At 29.4% G+C, this 25,000-nt stretch overlaps 1 protein-coding gene across 18 annotated transcripts; it reads right to left on the bottom strand.

Moving 5' to 3' along the window:
- Positions 1-2,729: 2,729 nt before the first annotated feature.
- LOC123270410 (heterogeneous nuclear ribonucleoprotein R) lies at positions 2,730-23,971 on the bottom strand. 18 transcript variants are annotated; one of them, XM_044736530.1, is made up of 14 exons: positions 23,948-23,971; positions 21,666-22,051; positions 21,447-21,554; positions 21,130-21,306; positions 19,616-19,751; positions 15,238-15,443; positions 15,008-15,157; positions 14,781-14,926; positions 14,549-14,670; positions 13,383-13,397; positions 12,422-12,570; positions 9,170-9,338; positions 8,245-8,620; positions 2,730-8,158 (listed from the first exon to the last, which is right to left on the bottom strand). In XM_044736530.1, exons 2-13 carry the CDS (start codon positions 22,047-22,049, stop codon positions 8,352-8,354), a joined length of 2,031 nt encoding a protein of 676 aa, XP_044592465.1. In that variant the 5' UTR covers positions 22,050-22,051; positions 23,948-23,971; the 3' UTR covers positions 2,730-8,158; positions 8,245-8,351. The 18 variants fall into 18 exon arrangements, with proteins under 18 accessions (XP_044592465.1, XP_044592438.1, XP_044592408.1 ...); XM_044736503.1 differs by lacking the exon at positions 23,948-23,971 and adding an exon at positions 23,373-23,674; XM_044736473.1 differs by lacking the exon at positions 23,948-23,971 and adding an exon at positions 23,492-23,674.
- Positions 23,972-25,000: the final 1,029 nt, after the last annotated feature.

Here is a 25,000-nt window from a genome sequence, read left to right as displayed (position 1 = left end):
TACACCAATCTATACTCTAAAATAATAAAAAAAATAAAAAAAAAACTAAAATCATAAAATTAATAAAGAAACCTTTGATGACTCAAAAATACAAAGTAAATATCCAACTTACCGTGACAGTGTTTTAGGCATGTTTATTAAGTATCGCCACCGTTTAAAATAAATTGTTTGAAAAGTAACTCCTCGTGGTTGATTGATCTTTATCCAGCTAGATATATCGCGTGGCTGTCTCGTGCCTCACGACTACCTCCACATGATTTTTACTGTTGTATTGGATTGTATTTACTTATTTACTTTTTTTAAGGTTATATTGTAACAGCGCTTCAACAATCAAGTGGTCAATTATTTTCAAAATTTTGACGTTACAAATCGGCGACTAAAAAAGTTAAAATAAATAAAACCAGTTAAACCATCTTGAGAGCAGAAAATAATTATTTGTTGGGTTGCGCAAACTCATTTCTTCTCACTTCAACAAGATATATATCACGTTTATGGTCTCTTTCTCCAACTTACTGGTTACTGCTGCTGTTTTAAACCACGCTAATCAACTGGCCTCGTGTGAAAGGGGCGCATCATCATAATATCGTTCACCTATATCATATCATCCAGAGACCTAATGAAAATTTCGGCCTTTTACTATTTGTTTAGATATTTTATTCATGATTTATGATTTTAGATATCAACTCACTCTCGCCACCGTAAGCACTGGATCACCATCAATTGTTTATTTTTAAAAATTTTAATTTTTTTACCCGTAAGTAATGACAATTGTTATAAGTGGATTAGATTTTTACACATATGTTTTATTGCAGTGAAGAAATAAATTTATTGTGGAATGTAGGATGAATAATGTAATGTGCACTTCGGACGTACTGGAGTCTCTCTCTCCCTCGAAAGCTGTGCTATCTCTTCCCAGTTTTGGTTGATGTCCTCTCTTGAACGCGCGGGCGCTCGACTACCCTCCACTGTTCCAGCACCCCCGAGTTAAATCCAAACCAGAGGTCGCTTAAAACGTGAGGGTGGATTTTAAATGCGAGTGGGGAGGAATCAGCGGGAATGGGGTGCATGAACTAGGGTACGATCTCGTGGTCCACGATAATAGATTTATTTATAAATAAAAATATATAAATTTTTTTTATTTACTTACAACTTTTGTTTTAATTTATAGTTTAGAATTTTTATTATTGTCTGAAGAAAATATTTTGTGTATTTCTTCTCAAGTTTCAACAATTAACATTAAACAATTGTTATTTTTTTTTTTTTTTTTTTCAGAAAAAATGATGAGAGTTTAATAGTAAGTAGGGCAAAGATGCGCAGACGACAGCGCGCTTCGCCACCACCCTTTAATTTCTCACCCTCGATACATATGCGCTGTGAACGTGCTACACAGATTTTCTACTAGCCACTTTCGAGAAGAAAATAAACGAAACAACTGAAAAAATATATCTATAGATATCTATTGCTATCTTTATTTATTATTTTTTTTCTTTTTTTAACAGAAGAGATAAAGGGAAAACGTGAGAAAAAAAATATAAAAGATTTGGAGTTTTGTTGACACACCCTCAATGAATTATATTTTTTTGAACTTTGTCGAGAGCAGTATTGAATTTATTAACTTATTAATTCAAGTAAATTTATGGTTTAAATTGTAGATACTAGTTGTCGAATTGGTGGGGTTGCAATGAATTGTAATTCGACGAGTATTTTTAATTAAAAAAGGTAATTCACATACAACTGTTTATTGAGACATGTAGAATACATCTGGTTTCATACACAAAATCTTTGACACGTTTTTTCTTTTTATCTATTTATTTATTTAGTTTATTTATAAATCAAGATCCTAGCCTGGGACAAAACAAAATAAAATGATGAAGGGAACGATTGTAAACAATTAATATAATTTTTTTAATTAATTATTCTCCTTCTTATTAATTGTTTACTATCACTGTCTTAAAAATTTTGACATTTAATAATTATTTTTCAACTACCACATTAAAATTAAAAGGCAACATTTTTTATTTTTAGTCATTTTTAGGTAAAATAATAGAATTATATTGCGGTTTTTAAAAAGCAAAGCGATTTCTGAAGCTGATTAATTGAACAAAAAAATTGATGTATACAATTTAAATGTTTAAATAATAATAATTAGTTGTTTGAACATATTGTCTGTAGGGGTAATTTTTATTTGACAAAAATAAAAAGTTTGCAGATAAAAGACATAAACTAATTCAGAAACGCATAAATAGAAGTTATAATAATAATAATAATAATACATTTTTACCGTGACAATTTAAAAGTTTATAGTTAATATAATAACCATAATTCATAATTAAAATAAACGATTAAGAAAAAATAAAACATAAACACTAACAATATTTCATATGTTTTTTTCAAAAATTGAATCAAACTTAAATTTTTTAATAATTTTTTTTTTTTTTTTAATCTTTATCATCTACAATTGTTAATGATTAACGCATATCTAATTATTTTCATCTAATTTATTTATTTTTCATTCATTTAATTTGTTATTATTTTATTTTTTCCTAACTTTAATTACCGCAATAGAAATAACATGACATTTGTTGACAAAAAATGCATATTTTCAAAGAATATAATATAATATATAATATATTTATACATAGTTAAAAAAAACACCTCGCCTTTTATTTTTTTTTTCTCAATCTTTCGTCCACTCTCTTAGATTCTCGGGGCCAAAGTTTTTTTTTTTCTATTTAAAAACATGTCACAATCGTTCCATTTAACGATTCTGTCATTTCTATTGAAATGACAGATTTAACTATCGTGTAAAAATTGTTTATTCATTATTTTACTTTATACTTTACTCAACTTTTATTTTATTTTTTTTTTATTTTTAATATTTTTGTTTTCTATCACTTTTTAAAAAAAAAGCCCGCGCGACTTGAAAGAGAAAGAAAGATAGGAAAAAAAAATTCCATCGTTTCTTATTTTTATTATTACAATATTATTTTCTACTAATAATTATTTTATTTATTTATTTATTATAATAGTATCCCAGCAGATGCGGTTTTAAATCGCGAGTAAATTATAGGACATTGGCCAAAAAAATAGAGAAAAATAATAAAAGTAGAAAAAATATATTAAAGGTATATAAAAGGGCGCGCGGTTCGTGGCGTCATCAGTCTCACAGTGGTGCATTATCCTAAATGCGACCTTCAATCCCTTTTTTATTTTATTCAGTCGCTCTGACATTCGCGGGTTTGTGGTATATTATAGTATATAGTATATAAGAAAATACAATATTTAATAACAGGTATACGAGGATGGGAAGAGATACAGGTAATGGGTAATAGGTAATGTAGGTGATGTTCAGGGCTGTAGGGATCAGATTAAAAATTGAGAGTACAAATAGGAATGGGGTCACAGTGTAGGTCATCGGGGATAAAAAGTTCATGCAAAAAGGGTGGATATGTGATAACGGGTTGGGAAGTAGAGTGAGAGGATGAGGATCGAGGAGTATGCGAGTGTCAGAACGACCGTGTTCAACGGGCTAGGGTCAATATATACCTAGATCAGTCTAAAGTCTCGTCACCGTGAACTGCCTCAGCCTCTTGCCACTCGTGTGTGTGTGTGTTATATGTGGTTTCCTTGCCCCCGCAAGTATAACAATCTACATGTTATATATTTATACAAATATATCAATTATAATTTTGTTTCTTCACAATTTTTTTAACAAATTTATGACAAATCCAACTATGTAGTTATTTATGCTTTTTTTTTTTTTTTTTTTAATCAATTTTTTCCTTTTTATTTTAAATACAATTCTGATCAATTACAATTTGAATTGCCTTAAAGAAGAATGAGAAATGAATTTTTTTTACTTTGAATTTATTTATCCCTTATATGTTTTGGTTTTTTTCCTTAATTTACTGCATTAGGTATGTTATTTTATGTTTTTTTTTTTTTTTAGATTATTTTTCTAATTTTTCATCGCTTATTTTTATTAAACGTTTTTTTTTTTTTTTTTTTTTTTTTTTAATAGTGTTCATACGGAAATATTTATCATGTCACAAAAACCCACTCAGTATGATTAGCAATAGCATCCTTATTTATTATTGTTAATATTAATATTATTATATCCTCAATATTATGCTCTTTATAAATAGGTAGGAAGGTAAAAATAGGAAAAAAAATTCATTATTATCATATAGTTTCTTTTTAGTTTATGTTTTAGAATATGTAATAACTTTTTTAGCTATTATTTTTTTTTCCTTTCACGGTCCTTTTGAATAAATGAGTAGGCTATATAATAATGATTAATTTTTAAAAGGTGAGGTAAAATATATGGATTGATAATATATAATTAATTAAGTAATTGAAATTAAAGAAAAAAAATTTTTTTTTCACGACAATACAGATCTTGTACAATGATTATTGTATAATACGAAGGCAAATAATAATTAATAAGGCAGGGATACATAAGGAATTTTACTTATTACTTTTTTTTATCTTTGCGGGGGATTATTAATTCAATCAATCATTAATATTATAAAACTAATTGCGATCTAACCCCCTTCCGTTAATTCAGATGATTATTAACTTCTAATATATAATTATAATAATAATAATAATAATAATAATATAATAATAATAAAAATAATAATAATAAAAAAGAAAAACGGTAATCGCGGTCAGGGGTAAACAAGATTATAATTAAGTAAAACATGAATAAAAAGTAACAAAACATGCTCATAAATAAGAGGGTTTGCGAGCGATTGATTATTATTTCAAATCTTTTTCATTCAGACATTTATCGCCGTATTCAGTATGCTCAGATTATATTCAAATGCATCAATTTCTATTTAAACTTACGATGCAAATCCCATTTACATTTACGTCTTTGTTAGATTATCCATTAATATTATATGTAATCAAAGTTAGTTCAATAGCCAATATTTTTTAATGATTATTTGATTATTACTTTTTTTTTTTTTCATTTTCATTTTAAAATCTTTACTCGGGTTAATCAGTTATACTTTCATATTTGTGCTGGATATACAAATCCATTATCTGATTGTTACTATTCTGATGTTATTTTGGGGACACAAGACCAGTGAAAAGAGGGGGGGGGGATCTTCGGTTCACTACTAAGATTTTAAATTGTATATTTCAATTGATAGTAAGTTAATATTATTATTATTATTATTGTTGTTCTGATAATATTAAAAAATTTACGTAAAGTAAAAATGAAAAACTATTCGATTGTCTGTTATGTCAACTCCGTTTGCATTATTTGTTATGTTTTTTCGTTATTGTATAAGTTTAATTATTGTATTTTAAACACTCGGAAATAAACTTCTCAGCGGGTGCGTGTGTCTGCGTTATTAATCCATTAATTTTTACTGTATGTTAAGCTTTGTCAAATTTGTTTTTTTATAATCTGCTGTCTTTTTCAAGTCCAATTTATTCAGATTATTGTTAGTGAATAATTGTTGTTATCATCAGTTTTTTTTTTTTTTTTTTTTTTTTTCATTAGCATTTGTATACATTTTAACATTTTTTTTCATTATTTAATCATTTCGTTTGTAATTGTTATTTTTTTTTTTAATCTCCAGAACAGGGGGGATGTTTTAGGCTCCAGGGACAGGGACCAACTTACAACCCGCACTTACAACTCTTACTAATTAACTAACAGGCTAACAATAACAACGAGTCTCAACACTCAAAAAAGTCGTGCGCTTGTATGTATTTTTTTTTATATTTTTTTTTCTTTTTTTTTTTTTTTTATATGAATCTTTACTCTCATGCATAATCCCGTATATGCTTTAAGCAATACCTAATTATTTTTTAAATCAATCTGTAACTATCATTATCAATTCGGTTTCCAGTCGATTTCGAATTAACAAATTCGAGACGCAATAGTCACGTCATAATATTATTATTATTAGATTTTTTTTTATAATTTATAATTTTTTTTTTGCTTTTAAAAACACCTCAACCTCGGATTTGATCCAATACGCATGAGGGAGGTATTTGACTTAATTTTTTTTTTTAACTTTAAATCGCATCTCGTAGAAAGATGCGTTAAATAATTATTTTAATTATAGTAATTATTATAAATTTATAGCGAAATGATCTAAAAAATTTTTTTACAGTACTCACTCTTTGAGTGGCAGTACTTATATCATTGAAATTGATTTTTAAAAAATGTACAATTTGCATTTTTTCTATATAAATTTGTCATAAGACATTTCTTTTACTTTAGTCTCAACACGTGAGCAATATTTTCTCTCTTTCTCAAACTCGAATTGATCACATAATCGCATATGAACTTGCGTCAATCGCGATACATTATTATTATTTAATAAAATAATTAAAAAAATTAAAAAAAATAGAAGAAAAAATTAAACAAAACGTAAAAGGACATTTCATAGCTCAAAAAAACAATGATTACCCCGTTGTATACATCACAAGTTAATCATTGTTTTTTTACCGCGGAAAACTTTCCTGAACCTTAATATAATAATAATAGTTTCACTGACTGTACACATTATAGACCAACAATAGAAGGTCTAATGGCACCTGAAGGTGCTTTATCTCTCAATCTTTTACAATAACGCATACATGCACACAGGGGGATGCACTTTAGATTTTTTTATATCTTATTTCTAGACGCGCTTTTGACTAACCACATACATTTTTAACAATTTTTTTTTTCGTGGTCATTATAACGTCAGCTCATTCACATACATACATTCTTATAAATTTCAACGTACTCTCTTTCACGCTATTTTTTCTATACTCATTCCTATCGCTTTTATCAATTTTAAAAACCCGCCCCTATCCTTGCAGTGAGTAGTCTTTTCTCTTTATATTCCAATAAAAAACAAACAAACAAACAAAACGTTATTATTTTTTTTTTACTCGAAAGACATTTTGCTGCAACAACCACAGGCTATCACGCATTTTTTTTTTTTTTTTTTTATTAACCGCTTCTAACTTAAATACGAACCATCACAAGCCAAAAATTATCAACATCGCTTTTATATCACTTTTTTTTCTTACAAAAAAGAATTTTTTCCGAATTATCAATTTTTTTTTTAACTATAATAATTTTTTTTTATAAACTTTAAGCATATTTGCGCGCTCTTAAACATCCTAAAATCACTCTCTCGCTTGGCAGTAAACAATGTGACAATGCAGTAGTGGTTACCTTACAATTAAGATATTACAATTAAATATTATCAATATAATAATAATAGTACGGGGTGGATGGGTGGTCACTCCGATGTAATAATAAAGTCCCAGTGGCACATCACTGTACAGTAAAAATCACAACAATTTTGCGCGCGGCGGACGACGGTGGTATGTGAGGAGTGTGTGGCATAAATATTTATAATAATGACGTGTTTTACTTTTCAACGTATCAACTATTTGTTTTTTTCATTTAAATTTTGTTTAGTTAATTTTATATTTTTTTTTTTTGCTATTAAATACGACCTCGCGCGCATTTACAATTTTTTATAATCTAATATTACAATTTTATAATTTTTTTGTTTTTTTTTTCTTAATATTTTTTCATTAAACATATTCGCTTGACGACGTATGAGAATCAAAAAAGTTACATTTACAATTACAAATATAATTGCGAGATAAGAAGCAGTATTTTGACGGATTGATGTTATACTTTAGTCGCTTAATTTTAAAATAAAAAAAATTTTTAAATTAATTTTAAATTAAAATCTTCCTCTCTCGCCCACTAACAACAGATCATTCTTTTCATTCTCTCTCTCCTTCAAAAATCTCGCAGCCCTGACGACGAGCGAGAGGAAAGCTCGCGATTGAGCTTCAGATATTAATTTTTATTACAAATATTCTTAAGTTGCTTATAACAGAGCGTGTTGTTACGTCCATCAATATCATATTTTTTATTTATTATTTCTCTAAATATCATTATTATCATCATAATTATTAAGTTAAACTTTGTATCTCTTTGTTTTACTTTTGTAATGCTATTATTTTAACAATATTTTATTTGTTTTGCCTTATGAATTTTTGCACGTGGTCATTGAGGTCTATTTTAAACGCCTGTTGGCGCAAAAAAGTCCGTCATAATTTTTTTTTGTCCGTGAAATTACTTTTTAGATTAAAATATATATGTATATTTATATATAGATATATAGATATAGATATAGATATAGATATATATATATATATATATATATATATATATATATATATATATATATATATGTATATATATATATATATTTAATTTTTTAGTTATTATTATTATCATTATTTAATATAAATCAGTATATTTCAATTCGATTGCGTGAATAGTTCACATTGTGAAAAATAACCGGCGAAAGTTAGCTCCACGAATTGTATGAATCTTGATACCATTCATGATCGTCACCAGTCGCGGCGCCTGTTGCCCCTGATCTATCAGTAAAACCAACGCCACCACTACCACCACTGCCACCACCACCACCACCACCACCGCCACCGTTTACACTCGCCAATCCGTACGTATTGCCCAGTGGTTGTTGGGCGAGGGGCTGGTTTCCCCAGCTGCTCTGGAAGCGACGTTTAGATTCCCCCTGGTTCTGGTGACCCCCGTCAAACTTTCGTTTACCTGCTGTATTCACAAAAAAAAAGAACAAATATACATTAAAAAACATGTTTCGTGAGAACTTATTTTCTTACAACTAAAAACTATTATTTAAGTATATTACAAAGAAAAAAATAATAAAAAATATTATTTTTTACCATGCATTAATCTTTTCTATTATCTAAAATTCATGTTAAAAGATTAAATGTGAAACTGGTTACTTTGTAATTTTAAACTAAATAAGTAACGAGTTACAGATTTTAATATAAGAGAACAAATTGAAAATTTATGTTTCAATTAAAAACTAATTACTTGATCATTTTCTTGGCTCACAGTTGCTCTGGATCTACAGGATGTTTTGAAAGGGAAGGAGAATGAGTGTAATAAGTTAATTTATAGGTAAAGGTGTATGCCTAGGAAGCGGATAGCGTTTGGTGATTATTAAATAGTATCAACTGCTCAGCCAAGACTATAATAATTTTTAGCCGTGACATAAGTGAAGCTTATGAATATAGCTTAATGCTAATGTTAATTAATAATTATTAATAATAAAAAAAGATTGCTTGAGATACAGACCATCCTCACCTGGTAAACTTCCCTTGGCGCGGACCCCCCCACGAACGGCTGGCCGCTGGGCCCCACGGGCCCCTGATGTTGCGGGGTTGCGTCCCCCCCTGACTTGGCCACGGGCTTGGGGGCCACCGACTACTCGGCCACGGGCCACCTGTCCACGGCCACGACCAGCCTATCCAAACAACACACCTAATGTTACCCCATCTGCAGCTTATTTTTTATTACAACTCCTCTCCTCATTTATTTTATAATATAATTACTCCAATAGTATTCTTAATATATTTCTCCGACTTTGTCTTATAATTTAAAAGATATCTTTAAATACTCTCTCAGTATCGTTTTCTATTTTATTATTCAAGTTATTAAATAATAATGATAATTAAAAGAAGAACCTTGAGCTTTCTAACGCATTTTGTTCTTCGATTTTTTAATTTAAATTGTTAACTTTATCTATCAATTTAAATGGCACTAATTTATTAAATATTGTTAATTACATCCTGACGATTATATTAATAATGGACTAAGGAGGTTTTAGTTATAATTGCGCGACCCATAAGCACATTTACAATATTTAAAGAAAAAAAACAAAAAAAATAATAATAATAATGTAAATAATAATAGAACAGATTACAGCGGTGCGGAGAGTTTGGCGACAGTATATAAGACAAAAAATAAAATCAAAATACATAATATTAATTGTTACATTTAATAAAAGCGATTAGCGATTAGCGATAACTAATTAGCAATTTAAAACAAAAAAAAATATTACTAACCGAATGATGGTTTTAGTACTATTTCAATTGATTGTAATTTTTTTTTTTTTATATTATTATTTGGTTTGGTCATATTGCATACAGCAGGATTAGTGGGTTATCCAACACACATAACATGTGTCAAAAGCGTACATTGGCGAAGGATTTTTAAGCAACTACTGCACTGCTAGCTAAAACAAAAGTCTAGTTATAAACAATAAAAACAAAAAAAAAAAAGCGGCGGTTAAGCAGAATTTATTAGTCACTCTGTGCGCAATAAGCATTAGTTATTCATATATATTACTGCTGAAGCAAGCGAGAGAGCGTGGTTGTGTAATTTGCTTAGCAATTTATTGTTATCATCGTTGATATTTATTTCCTATATTACAATAATGCACAAGTGTCACTCCTTTCTCATTCCCTTTCTCCATAACACCTGGTTGTACCTAATTTTGTTAATACATACAAAACAAAATAAAGTAAATAAAATAATTAAAAATTATATTAATAAAAAAAAATAATAATAAAAAGTTAATTCGTTAATAATGTTGAGGGATAATTATTAAGATGAATCTCCAAGGATCAAGCCAAGGTCTTCAGGCTAAACTGGATAAAAATTACGAAAGACTTTTCCTGAGTAAATTTACAAGTAGGCAATATAATAATAATAAAACTAATAAAGTTCGTTTGAAGATACTCGTTGAAAGTTACTTTACTTTACTTTTAAAATGGTGACTTATTAATCAAGACAAAAAAAATATAATGGAAAAGTAAAAAAAAAAACTCCTCAGGAAAAGTTTTTCATTTTCTGTGAGTTGAATAAGAAAGACAAATAACACGATGAAATACTGCCAAAGGCCAGCTTCCTACTTGACGTCCATCAGGGATTACCTGAAACTTGAGACTAAGAGGAAGGAAACAGAAGGCAGAAAGAAAGAGTTTGTTATTAAGTGCATCATATCCGAGCCACGAGACGCTCTTTAATGTCGTGCGAATACTTGATTACTTTTTTGGTTTATTTTTTTTTACAAAAGCATAAGAAAAAGACTTCAACGGGATTTTTAATATTTTAGTAAAGATTAAAAGCTATTATTTTATTTTTAGTTAATGCTTGCGTTGGAATTATTTTTGCTTTTTTTGCATTTAAGGGACTTGATAGCGTTACAAAGGATTTATTGTTAATAACTATTTGTATTGAGATTTGTTAGATATTAAAAGCGTTACTCAGGAGACCACAAATGCACACAGGAAAGTGGAAAATTCTTTGCTAATATTCCAACACACATGAAAAGGCTTCGTTACTTTTTTCTTTCTTATTTAAGAAAATACAAGTTGCCTGAGGGATTTATCCGTTTTTTTTTTTATTTTAAATACTTTTAGATTTTTTTTCTCTCGTTGAATTTAACTTTTGGTCTCCTTTATATGAATGTTTGTTTTTCTTTCTTGTTCATTGAATGATTTATTTTTTTCCTTCTCTTTGTATTTTTTATCCCGCAGGTTAAAAAATTTTAAGCTTTCCCCGGTTTTAGACAAAATTTTGAAATGGGTCTAGCATGGCTCAGATATGATTCACGCAAGCAATTTGAAAGTGGCAATGTATTCGGGGGTGGGGGGGGGTTGTTTATTATTATTATTACTCAAATTTTACTTATATTATAAATATTAAAAATACAAGTATATATATATGAATATAATTGTAAATTTAATAAAAAGTTAGTTGATCAAGTAAAAAGTTTAAATGGAGTAAAAAAGGACTTATTTTTTCAATTTGTTTCAGTCTTGATTCCTTTTTTTTTTTTTTTCACAGCCTCACACCGCTCTTTGCATAACATTAAAAAAAAATTGCAGTTTATTTACATGTGCGTGAATAAATTGATGATAAAAAATAAACACAAGGCAAGTAAAATAGCAAGTGAACTAAAAAGTAGCAAAAGAAAAATTTGATTAAATTGTGAATTAATAATGAGTAATAGTATTTAAATATATGTGTAATTATTTAGCAAATAAAATACACTTGAAAATTAAAAAAAAAATAAATATAAGAATAAGATAAATTATGGAAACATATCATCACAATCCCTTGCGTTTTGTGTTAGTGGATTGCACGAAGCGAGCACAAATCGTACAAGTATTAATTAGCAATTGTTAAAGTTTGCTTTTTTGTACGCGATAAAGTGAAGAAAAACAATAATGATAATAATAATAATAGTGAAAAATAGGCGTGAAATTTGTTAAAGTTATAATAAAGTGAACTGAAAATAGTTAATAAGTAAATGTGGACGCAATTATAAAGAGTATGAAATAATAATTAGGATTCCGCGAACACTGTGCCACAATCAAACTACCGCTGAAGTAAATTTAATTAAAATTTTAAATATTAACTTGTAAAATTAAATTTAAAGTAAATAAATTTCTCGAAGAACAATAAAATTTAAAAATTAATAAAAAAAATAATCAATAATTTTGATTTTTTTGATAAAACTTGTTAAAAAAGGCGACCCACCGGTTGAGGCTGCCTGCCCCTCCCTCTGGCAGGCGGCGGAGGCGGCGCATAATCGAAATAGTAATCTTCGTATCGATAATAGTCATCGTAATATGGATCACTGTAGCCACCTCGATAATCCCCATAACCGTAATAGTCGTAATCATAATCTATAAAAACACACATTACAAATAGACCCAAATTTAGCCACGAAAGAATTATAAATTCCAATTTCAACAAGAGAAAGAAAAAAAAGGGAAATTTAAATAATTAAATTCTCTATTTAGTGATTACAGTTCATTGTTATCATATCATTGTAACAATAACTTTAATCATTTATTTTTTTTTGTACTTAAAAATGTAATCAGAAAACAAATTTGCATGCCGGGAAAAGATAATGTTATATAAATTACGTTATGAATAATATGCTGGTTAAGTTATTGAAGGAAATATGAAAAGAAAATAATTATTTTTCTGAAAGTTATTATTTGCAAAAAAAAAAATTAGAGAAAGGTTTATTTGTACAAGAAAATATCCAATAGATATTTTAGTAACGATGAGTAAAATTTTTTACCTATGCAGACGTTTTGCAAACGTAACGATTTTATCAAGGCATTGCCCTGTAGAACTGACGTTTGCAAAACCGGAAAATAAGGAAAGAATTCTACGCAACATTAAACCAGTATTTTTGAAGTAAGTAATTGAAGATCATAAAGATATATATTTTTTTTGTTAGATTTTAAGGAAAACCTTACAACAATTACCCTGCCACCATTATTATTTAAAATGCAAGTTAATTAAAAAGGAAATGGAACGATTAAACTAAAACTAATTTTACTGCAGTCTTAAGAATCTTTGGTAGAATAGATCAAAATAGAAGAATATATATTGGTGAATAAAATTTAATAAAGATGAGAATAAAAAAAAATAAATTGCAACTATCTACAGCTTTGCATTCGTCATTCAAAATTTTGCCGCTTACCTATTTCCTTGAGAGCTGTAAAACAGATTTGTTGAATTGGTTGTCGAATTATATTCAATTATCATTTTAAGAATATATAACAAAAAAAATTACACACGCTTATGTAAAAAAAATTCATGGGATTAAAAAATAAATGTTCTACGATAATATAAATAAAAAACGAAAACAAAAATATTCACACTAAATTTATAGATTAATTACTACCAGTTCACCAATAAAATTAATAAAAAAAAAATAAAAACGTTATGTTTGTAATAAAAAAATTGTAGACATGCTTTATAGTTTTAATTGTTGGTGATTAAAAATATTTTTAGTGAAGTGTAATGTGTAACAAGGTATTCCCTTTTGTGTTTAAAATGGCTTTACAAATGTAAGTCTTCAATGTCAAAGATAATTTTTCTACTGGAGTTTATTATTAATTTACATGGCATGATAATGTATTTAAATGCTTTTACAGTAATGAAAAGGAAGTATAATAGTGTAATGGATAAAATGAAATGAATTCTAGTCCGGATTCATAAATTATATCTATCCTAGCTCTAAAATAATGTCCAGTTTATTCACACTTAAAAAAAAAGTTTAAAGAAAGAGAAATAAAACTGGAAACAAAAAAAATAGAATATACGTATAGTTGAATTAAAAAAAAAAATGTTGTTTGTCATGCGCGAAAGCCAAAGGTTTGTTGTGAAATAAGTGAAGATCCCAAGAGCATGCGGGACTTTTTTTCAAGTTAAATTTATAACTTAATTAAAATATATTTTGTTAAAATTAAAAAACTGCTGAGCTCTTATTAATAGAATTTGATTAAAATATCACAAGATTATTTTTTTTTATAATCACTTGCGAGCAAAAAATTTAGCGATCAATAAAAATTTAATTCAAACAATAAAATAAACTATGATTCTCTTTAAACAAATAAATATAAAATTAATCTGTTTTTTTTTTTTTTTTTTTTTTTTTGTAAATATATAAATAAAACGGAGATATATAATAATAAATCAATAATGATTAACCGATACGAGAGTTTGGCAAAAATAAATTGTTAAAAAAATAACTAAAAATTCTCTGTGTTTTGTTGAACAATAAAAAATAATATCAAAAATAAACTGATTGACATTAAATTATTCATTACGAAAACTGAGAATTAATAAGATGCAGTTACTCACTGTAGTCACCGCGACCCATAGGTGGTCTCATACTGCCCGAAGTGCCTCGAGGACCGCCACTTTGTCCGGATCCTCGTACTGGCATGGGTCCGCTTATCATACTAGGATGCGATGGTGAGCCTCTATATTATGTAAACAATAAATTTCCATTAATTTATTATTGACTTCCAAGGGAAAAATAAACTCTATTTACAAAACAATAATCGAAGGCTAAAAATAAAATAATATTTACCCTCCACGGCCTTGTAACATTTGCATCATTCTTCTTTCCCGAGCTCGTAACATATCTTCTTTTTTCTTTTTATCAAATGGTGGTTTCGCCAATGCAACTTCTATGTGAGAACCGCCTATTTCCTTACCGTTAAGTTCTCGCATTGCCTAAGATGGAAAATAAAATAATTATAATGATGTTTAATCCAATAATAATTAATTAAAAAAAATATTTATAAAATAATATACCTTGACTGCATGATCTCTGTCTTCGAAATGTACAAATGCGTAGTCCTTGATTTTCTTCACCCTGTCGATTTTACCGAATTCTTCGAAACATTCTTTCAGTTTTTCTTCAGAACAATCTTGCGTTAGGTTCCTTACATACAGCACTCTTACCTTTAAAAAAAGTAATCATTTAAATAAGCAAATAATTTATAAAATCAATATTGTTTAAATTGATGTCAGTAGTAACTTACTTTAGCCATAGTTTGTTCATCAGGTTCCTCTTGAGGATCAGCCCAGTCAACTATAATATCACAGCCCCAGACCTTGATGCGACCTGTGCTGAGTCTTCTTTTCGCCAGAGAAGCTGATTTATGGGATTCATATTCCAAAAAACAGAATCCCCTATTCTTCTTTTTGTCATCTGGCGAGCTGTAGATAATCACCTCGGTCAAGCCAGCTACAGTTTGGAAAATCATAAAACAATATATAAACGAGGTATCCAATTTTGTTAAAAACTAAAAAAAAATGCTTTGGTCGTTTTTTTTTTTTTTTTATTTTGTCACGATCCCGGAGGTAAATATAAAACGCGATTGAAATTAAATTATTTTTATACAAAACTCGAAAATCAATCTCTAATTTTTTTTATTTAATGAATTGATAAATTTTTCGCGAATTCGCATTTTTTAATATAATAAAATAAACATGACTCGAAAAATTGAAAATATTTATTTTTATATTAAAATTAACTTTAGATTTTCCGCATGTAAAAGAAAAATTTGACTTTTTTTTTGTCACTATCGATGAATTTTAAATAAACACGAGGCCGCAGAATAGCCATAAGTTTCAAGCAAGAACGACACAAACTTTATTCGTCAGCGATAAAAATAATTTATCAAAGTCGCGAACTCAGTAAAAATCATGTTTGTAGATCAAGAAAAAGAAACAATTTTGATTTTTAAAAAAAGTACTACCACATGCAGTATTTAGTCGTTCGTGCTTCCTTTTATCTCGTCTCTATACTGCGACTTTTATTTTATTTATTAACCTCTCCTTCCTCTCAGTTTAAAAGCTAAACTTTGAATAATCGTTCTTTAATTACTATTTTTTAATATTTATAAAACTAATAATATTTATTTATGAAAACTAAAATTTATTTTATATTATAAAGTGCAACGATTTTATATCCTACGACTACTGACGTCCGAGTGAAGAGTAATCATAAAAATGATGCGAATATAAGCTTCCACCAAGAGAACAAAAATAATAATGAAAGAGGGTATAGAAAAAAAAATATAATCCCCGGTATAATTTACGGCGTACTGTTTGTCGCAGCAATAAAAAATAACATTCTCGGCATTACCCAAAGCTTTTTCTCTACAAAATGCACCCAAATCATTTTTGCAATCCTCATTTAAATCTAGTTACAAATAATTTTTTTTTTTTTTTTTTTTTTTTTTTTATTTTATATTCAATTATATTTATTTTTCTTTAAATAAACACACAGTGCACACTCCATTGTGAGAGACCAGAAATAAGATATTTATAAAGTAAATAAATAAAAATAAAAATGAAAATAAATAAAAGTGTTTACATTCTAATGACGGCCTCTCTGTGTCCAGACTCTGAGAGTTTTCATGCATCCTAATTATTTAAAACTCTCTTTGATTCAAACCGATTAATCAAAAGTATATTACATGTTTTTTAAAATAAAATATGTATTTATACAAATAAATAAATAAAAGACACACTCCCAAGCAGCTATAAATTAAGAAACACAGTTTGTGATAAATGATAAAAAGGTGTAATGAAAAAAGAATAGAAATGTTTTAAGAAATTTAAAAAAGAGCCGAAAAATAATAAAATAATAATAATTATAATAATAATAGTAATAATGTCATGTTAATGAGTTTTAATGGATAATAATAATTTTGTCAATGTTTCTGAAATTCTTAGTTTTAGTTTGGAAGAAATAGTTAGTTATGTGGGCATAGTGATGATTGAGTTTAAAAATTATTTTTAAAAGGGTAAATGCTTTATTCTCACTCACGCTGACTCATTAATTAATTAATTAATTAATTAATTTATCGACTCTAGTGTTCTTGTTAATTGGTTATTAACAACTTCTTTAAAAGTTATAAGTGAATATCGAGTATTACAGATACAAAGCTTTATTGTGGACTAGAAATAGTTGTGTGGTGTTAGATAGAATAAAGTCAATGAAAAAAAATATACATACATTTATATATATTAAATAAATAGTTAATTGATGGATAAATAATTATAAGGGCTGCGTATTGTTTGCCTGGAGCCCTTGTTTCTAACTGGTTTTGGTTAATAAATTAATTTAAAAAAATGTATAAATAAATAAATAAATAAGCCCAATCGAAACCAAGGTCCAAGGCGAGTCTCTCTTTCACTTTAGTCACTTATTCTTATATTCCTCATCCTCCCTATTTTTAATTTATTCATTATCGTTCACTTTTTATTCATCAATATGATTATCTACATTCACTCACAGCAATCACACGCCAGCCACACAAGTCCTTCTATTCACGCTTTCATGTCTAAAAAAAAAATAAAAAAAACATTAACTTTTTCGCTCCGGTAAAACTCTGCCTGCAGATTTAAGGGCAATTTTCAACTTACGTGCGTGCTTTGTAAACTCTTCGAACAAGTCATCTCGGTCTCGATTCTTTGGAATATTTCCCACAAACAAGCGGTGATTGTTATAAGATACGGTAACACCAATCTTTTTGCCTTTCCGAATCTCATAATCATTCAGCTGTAAGAATAATGTGGAAGGAGAGTGCCAATTAAGCTTACTCTTTTTAAACTGATTCACGCCTGCTTATTGGCTGACTCGAGCGTGTTTATGTTTTTTTTTTTCTCATTTTTAAAACATTTTTTTTTTTTGTATTTTTGGTTAATTGTAAATTTTTTGAAATAAATAAATAGGGTGGAAGGGTAGAATAACGCGTCAAGTGAACCTTCGAGGAATATTTGTTTTTGTTTATATATTATATTATTTACATATAAATTATTAATGAGTTTGTCAGAGATGGAGTGAGTTGTTAAGAGGCTTTGTGGGAAAGATTGGTAAGTCCGCGAAGAATTAGAGTGATGGAGTGATAATAGGATTTAAAAATACATAGATACTGGTATATAATTAATTTAATTATCAATAATTTTTAGTTAGTTGAGTATGTATATGATATGATGGGGATTCCAGAGATTACTATTTTAATGTCCTCAAACATGACTGTGGATGTGAGAGCAGTTGAATTTTGATTTAAGTAAATTAATTTATTGATGATAATTGAGAACGTATGGAGGTTGTGGGTGGTTGGGAGTGCCTGTCCGTTTGTTAGCGAGCCACACGCCCCAGCGGTCCACACAGGTCTCCCGTACCCCCATGCTCGAGGCTTAAGTCATGAATAACATTTTCACATTTTTCATAGCCAATTATTATTATTGTAGATACAAAATGGCTGTAGCTCACGGACAATTGTCAATCGATTTGCAATAAAATTTAATTTTAAAAAATATATCAATAAATAAACAAGAAAAAAAATGATAAAAATAATTAATAAAAAAATAATAATAAAAAAAAAAAAAAAAAATTACATCTATAAAACCGATGCTGAAATTTTAATTTCTAGTTTTTTTTATTTTCTGATAATTACTCTTAATGCGTTTGTCTCAGAGAACGGCATTGGGAAAAGAAGGAAATTGGTAGAATAGCTAAGTAATGACAGTCGTAGGTAAGAAAAATAGAGAGAGAGTGAGATGGAAAAAGAAAGAGAGCATAAATAAACTAGTAGTAGCAGTACAGTAGTGATAAGTAGTAACAGAAGGTAATAGTAAGACTAGATAGAAAATGATACAGTGAATAGCGCAAGTAGTGACAGTCGTGGCCGACAATACAACAACAGTAGTAATAGTAATAATAATTATAGTAAGACAACTTCTATGTAATATAATAATAATAATAATGATAAACTATAAGTGAGAGGAGCGGTAGTAGTAGTAAGTAGTAGAAATAGCAGTGATAACGACGATATAGTCCGACTGACCGCATTTTTGTGAAATAAAATAATATTATTATAGTAAAAGTAATAATATGTATGTGAGAAGTAGACATAGTAGTAATAGAGACGAGCAGTTTCTGCGTAATACATCGTATAAAGCAAATAACTCATAACTCAACCTATATATTTATAAGAGGAAAAGAAGACTTGGACCAGAGAGGTGTTACTGTTCACTAATAAACCGAGAGGCAAGGAGGCTGACTAAGAATCGAAGGTGTCACAATTCAATAATTATAATTATAATAATAATAGTATTAACATATAAATAATAATAATTATGATAATAATAAATATAATATAAAATATAATAGTTGAATAAGATCACGTGATCGTGTAAAGGCTCTCGATAGATTTGTCTTTGTTCCATACCATCTACAACCACTACTTAAAAGCTACCACTCTTATATTACAAATGAAAAAAAAATAATAAAAAAAAATTAAATTAATTAATTTAAAAAAAAAAAAATAATAAAAAAACAGGTAGACAGGTAGGTATAGGTAAGAGGTGTAGGTAGGTACACACGCCTCGAATTCACTTTACCTGTTAAATTACCAAATTCGTCCAAGATCTCCTCTTTGCCTTTTGACTTTGGTATGTTCCCGACGAAAAGTCGTAGATTAGGAACGCTAATGTTTACTTTCAGACTCTTGCCGGGTTTTATTTCGTAATTATCGAGCTGTGGGATGAAGAAAAACAAACACATGCCTAATTTTGTTCCAATGATATTCGTAATAATGCGTTAAATAATAAAAAAAAAACAAAACGTGCGAATTCAATTCGCGATTAATTTAGGAAAATATATAATTAATATATGATTAATAAAATAAGTAAAAATAAATTAAATTTTTTTTTCTTTTTTTCGAAATAAATAAATTTCGATTGTCAATTGGCATGACCCAGGCTCATATTTTATTTTGTATAAATATATTCTTTTAATTTTTTTTTTCAATGAGCCGGGTGACACGTGGCATGCGATTTGGTTGCTCGATTCTTCACACTATAGCAAACCGGCGTTTACGCGCAACATCCCTGTAAACAAATTTATGTGCCTTCGCGATATTTTTTCGTCACTGTCCAAATTGCGAACCAATTAGATTTTTACCCTTAACCAATTTATGTTTTTTTTTTGTTTTTTTTCATTCAGCAATAATATTTCTTTCCCTTTTATTAATTTTTTTTTTTTTTTTTCATACTTTGAGATACTTTTTGGATTTTGATTTTTCTTAATCGATCAGGAAGATTCTCCACTCCCAATTTTGCCCACTGAGCAAAGAGGAGAGCTGGAAAAAGAAACTCATCCACAGGACATTTGATTAATAACATCTGTCACTGTTATCACGTATCTTGGGAGTTATTGGAAGTTGTCACTAAGTGTAATTCAAACATGAATGAATGTTTAAAAGGGAAAATATGAATGGACATGTTGTAAAGTATCCATATGCATCAATATATGTATATATACATATTCATATACATATAATATCAGTTACTAGTAATAAATAATATTTAATGCATATGCATACTGTACACTGATTATTAAAATAAATTATATATGTGTATGTGGCGTTATTGTGCGGACTTTTATTTGATCTGTGGATCCATGAGCATTGATACTTGAACTCCTTAGAGACAATTGAAGTCACAACTAAATCTTTATCTGTCAATATTTATATTTATGATATACAATCGAACATGGAGCCACGTTATATCTGCATTCTTTTGATTTTTTTTTAACGAACTAAAAAAACTTAATGGTATAATTTATTCAAATAATTCAGAAACATAAGTTTATCTCAAAAGAATGCAAATAGCATCAATATTAATTTTGAATGATAATAAATTCTTTTGTACAAAAGAAATTAATTGAAGGATATCCAATTGGTCCGTTATGGCAATTTGTTAACTACAGGATAACGAAAGTTTGATAAATGTTATGGATGAAACGTTATAAAACTAAAATCTAGATTAAAAATTAATAATTAAAAAAAAAACATTAAAAAAAAGATAAATAATAAAAAATAGGATCTCTCTGACATAAGAAATAATGAACATACCTCTCTGACAGCTTGTTGTGCGGCATCTCGATTAGTAAATGTAATGAAGGCATATCCTCTGTTGGTACCGGACATGGGATCCATCATAAGCCTCAAATCCCATATTTTACCGCATTTTTCAAAAAGCGGAATCAATTCGTCTTCATACATGTCTTTAGGTATCTTCCCACAAAATACCTGCAAGATGGAAAGTAAAAATTTAATTAAATACTATCAATTATTTATTTATCTATCTTGTATATAACTGATTTAAAAATAAAAAAATCACTATCGATATAAAAATAATGTTAAGAATAATTATTTTAATGATTACGTACCTCACAACCATTTCCTGGAGTTGGGCCCTCCCAATTTGGAGGCGGGCCGCCGTATTTTCGTTGTCCAGTGGTCACATCGAGTGGATATCCGGTTCTCTCGAGTATCATCTATAACAATAAAACCCCTCGTGAATTATTGAAAATAAAAATAAAACTATGATTCATGAATAATTGCTAAGAGAAAATTATGATAAAAAATAATAAATAAGTAAAACCCACTTTAATTTTGTCTTCATCCGGAGCTTTAGGCGTTGTACTAGTGCCCGTTCCCTGGCCTGCCCTGCTTTTTTGTCTGTAGGTCTTCATAACTCCGCAAAGATACGCCGATTTGTTGGACACATGTTCCAAATTAGATTCCAAAAATTGCGTGAGAACATTTAACGCTCCGTCAACAGGAAATTCCCTTAGGGCATCCAGGGCTCTTTCATCGAGATCAACATGGGCGAGTTTCCCAGTTTTGTAAATTTCATCTAGTTTAGCAGCCACTTTTTCATCGAGTCCATACTGTATGAGTTTCGCGAAATCCTCCGTTCTTTCGACGTACTCCATTTCCTCCTTAGACTGCTTTTCTTCCATTTTGAGTTCCCCATTTCCCTCGGCCATAGCTATTACAAAAACAACAACAAAAAACATAACATTAAACAAACAATAAAATCATTTTTTATTTAATTGTTACTAATCTAATTAAATTCTTCAATACACTCTCTCTATCATTATTTATTTATATGTACATATACGTATTTTATCTTAATTACTCCATTATCATTATCACTCGCAATATTTATAGATGTATAAAAAAATATGTATATATATATATATATATAAACACGTATATATGAAGATAAAAATTCTACCGAAAAATAATACCAGACTGTAACGCTTTTAAAGGCCGTCTGATGACAATTTGTATCTGCTAGTGTCTCTTACAGCTCACGCACAAAAGCCCTAACTAATTTAAATTTCCACCTAATAAATTTTTTTACTTCCGAAGAACGAAAGAGTTAAAATAGCTTTTTAAGGTTATGTACGCTTTATTCTTTTGCAAACTGAACGTCAATAGTAAATCGACGCACTTCAAGACCAAGTGCATCTTGTGCATTGTACATATATACGACACACACACATAAACACGCATCCACACACGCGAGATGAGACCTGACGCGCATAAAAAAAAAAAAGAAGATAAATATTCAGCTAATTATTTTTCGCTCCACGCTTAAAATTTTAATAATAACCACAATAATTTATTCAATAAAACTGATTAAAATTGATAACCTGATAATTGTACTCCAAAAATAAGTAAAAAAAACCGTGAAGAATGGATCCGTATTAATAGCAAAAAATCCGTCGACGCACAGAGGATCCGTCTGAGAGATCGCAGACTTCCTTTCTTTTTCTCTCTTTTTTATCTCGCCCCGCTCCTCCTTCCCGAAGTACACGAAAAGAAAGGAAATAAAAAAAAACTTCATATAATATGCGAGCGTCACTTTTCCCGCGCTCGCGCCACTAAAGTGGGAAAAAAATTTCAGTTCAAACGGCGTGTAGACGGAAAAACTTGAGCACACACGAGTTTGCCGGTCGCGAATTCACACGTTAGATAAATATATATATATATATAGCATATATATATATATATATAGCATATATATATATATATATATATATATATATTTACATATATATCTATATATATATGTACATATATATTCATCAGCACATTGATAACACCTATATTTAACTTTTACAACAACCGTAGTATCTGTAACAAAAGAAGATTAAAAATTACACCAGATTTAGCACAACATTTTTAAATATTATAATTTTTTAAAAAATATTACCGAGTAACAAAACAGAGTAGAATTGGAGTTTTAAAACAAAATAAAATGGTATATTAACTAAAAACAAAAAAATATCACTAGCACTAACCACGTCGTCAATGTGCAAACGTAGTATGGTTCGCAATTTATAAAACTTAAAATAATTTTAACAACCAACAACCAATTCTATTCACTAATGGCGAACGTTTAACATAAAACAGCACCAACCGGTAAAATGAAGCGACGACTTAAACTCGGCGTGCTCTGGTTGTTCATCCAAAAGCAGCGTATGTGTACTCGTCACCTTAGGAATGCAATTGCACCGTGTGCACTCTGATCCGTTGGCTCGTTGCTGCGTTTCACCTGCCTCGCCGCGCGAGCGCGTCCCCGCGAATTTCTACGGTACGGCAGTTCCGTAACTCCGTTCTCTAGTCTCTATGCTACTCTGTCTTTTTTAACTTTTCTATATTATAATATGTAATATATATTATATATACATATACGTTTTTTTTTATTAATTCCTTTTCTATCTCATTCGCCTATGTCTATCTACGTCTATCTCAACTGGTCCTATCGCTCGAGTTTTTGTTCTCGCTCCCGCTCGTAAGTTTTAAATTTGTCGAGAATTAAAAACCGGCAATACCGGGTGTGTAAATAAAAAAATATCAACATTTTACAATTTACCTTTAGTAAAATACAATTGCACTTAATTTAAATAAGATAAAAAAAATTTTTTTTTATATAAATATAATTATAAATAATATTGTTAATTTTTTCTACACTCTTCTCTTCGTTTTCTGCGGGGAAATGGCGACAGAGAAGAAGAGAAGAATGGCAAACGTTGTATATATATAAATATGAACCTGTATTATTTGTATGTTTGCATGTGTGTATGGATATATATATATGTATATATACATAGGGAGTACGTAGAGCGAAGACGGGGGACGGGAGACGTCAAAACGTGATCGCGAAACTTATGCACGGGGTCCACAAAGCGACGCGCAAAGAGATACGCTCGAACCCAGAGGTCCCTACAGTCGACTCTACCACACAGCAGCAGCAGCAGCAGCAGCAGCAGCAGCCACCGTCGTCGTCGTCGTCGTCGTCGTCGTTGTCGTTGTCGTCGTCGCCGTCGTTGCCGCGCCACTGCTGGTTGGCCATTTTCATGTTAGTCTGGCTGGCTCGTCAAGCACGCCTTCTCATTGGCCCGTGCGAAAACCCCAAGAAGAGTGCAAAAGTAAAATAAAAAATAATAATAATAATAATAATAATGACGACGATGATGATGATGATGATAATAATAAAATAAAATAAGAATAAAATGAAATGAAAGAGACGAAGAAGTAGAAGGAGAAGGAAATAATAAAAGAAGAAAAAAAATAACAAGAAGAATACGAAGCGCGGCGGCCAACGAATATGACTGAGCAGGAGGGAGCGAGAATAAAAAAGAGACGAGTGTATAGAGAGTAGATTACCAGGCGCGCAACACATGCAGTCTGGGGCTCTTTGCGAACAACGAACTGGGGGCCCCGTCGTCCGATGCACTCGAGGCCAAATTTCTTAGTGTATTGCATGCCGCGGTTAAAACCTTCTCCCTTTACCGGGCGTCTCTCCCTATGGTCACCCTCTAACCCAACAACCAAAGCTTCGTATTCGAGGTTTTATGCACTTATACATTTATTTCGTTCGTTCTTTCTTTCTTACCACTACTACTACTACTAACAGCCAACGTTT

This window comes from Cotesia glomerata, linkage group LG1 (assembly GCF_020080835.1).
Source record: "Cotesia glomerata isolate CgM1 linkage group LG1, MPM_Cglom_v2.3, whole genome shotgun sequence".
Taxonomy (NCBI): Eukaryota; Metazoa; Arthropoda; class Insecta; order Hymenoptera; family Braconidae; genus Cotesia; species Cotesia glomerata.
Note: the sequence above shows the minus strand (reverse complement) of the source record. Positions and strands in the feature narration are given on the sequence as shown.

Excerpts from the sequence above, each read along its gene's own strand:
- LOC123270410 (XM_044736530.1), bottom strand. The coding sequence starts at position 22,049 with ATGGCCGAGGGAAATGGGGAACTCAAAATGGAAGAAAAGCAGTCTAAG. Across the intron at positions 21,555-21,665 it reads CGGATGAAGACAAAATTAAA|ATGATACTCGAGAGAACCGG; the intron begins GTGGGTTTTACT and ends TTATTGTTATAG. Across the intron at positions 15,444-19,615 it reads CGAATTTGGTAATTTAACAG|CTGGCTTGACCGAGGTGATT; the intron begins GTAAAGTGAATT and ends TCCAAACTGTAG.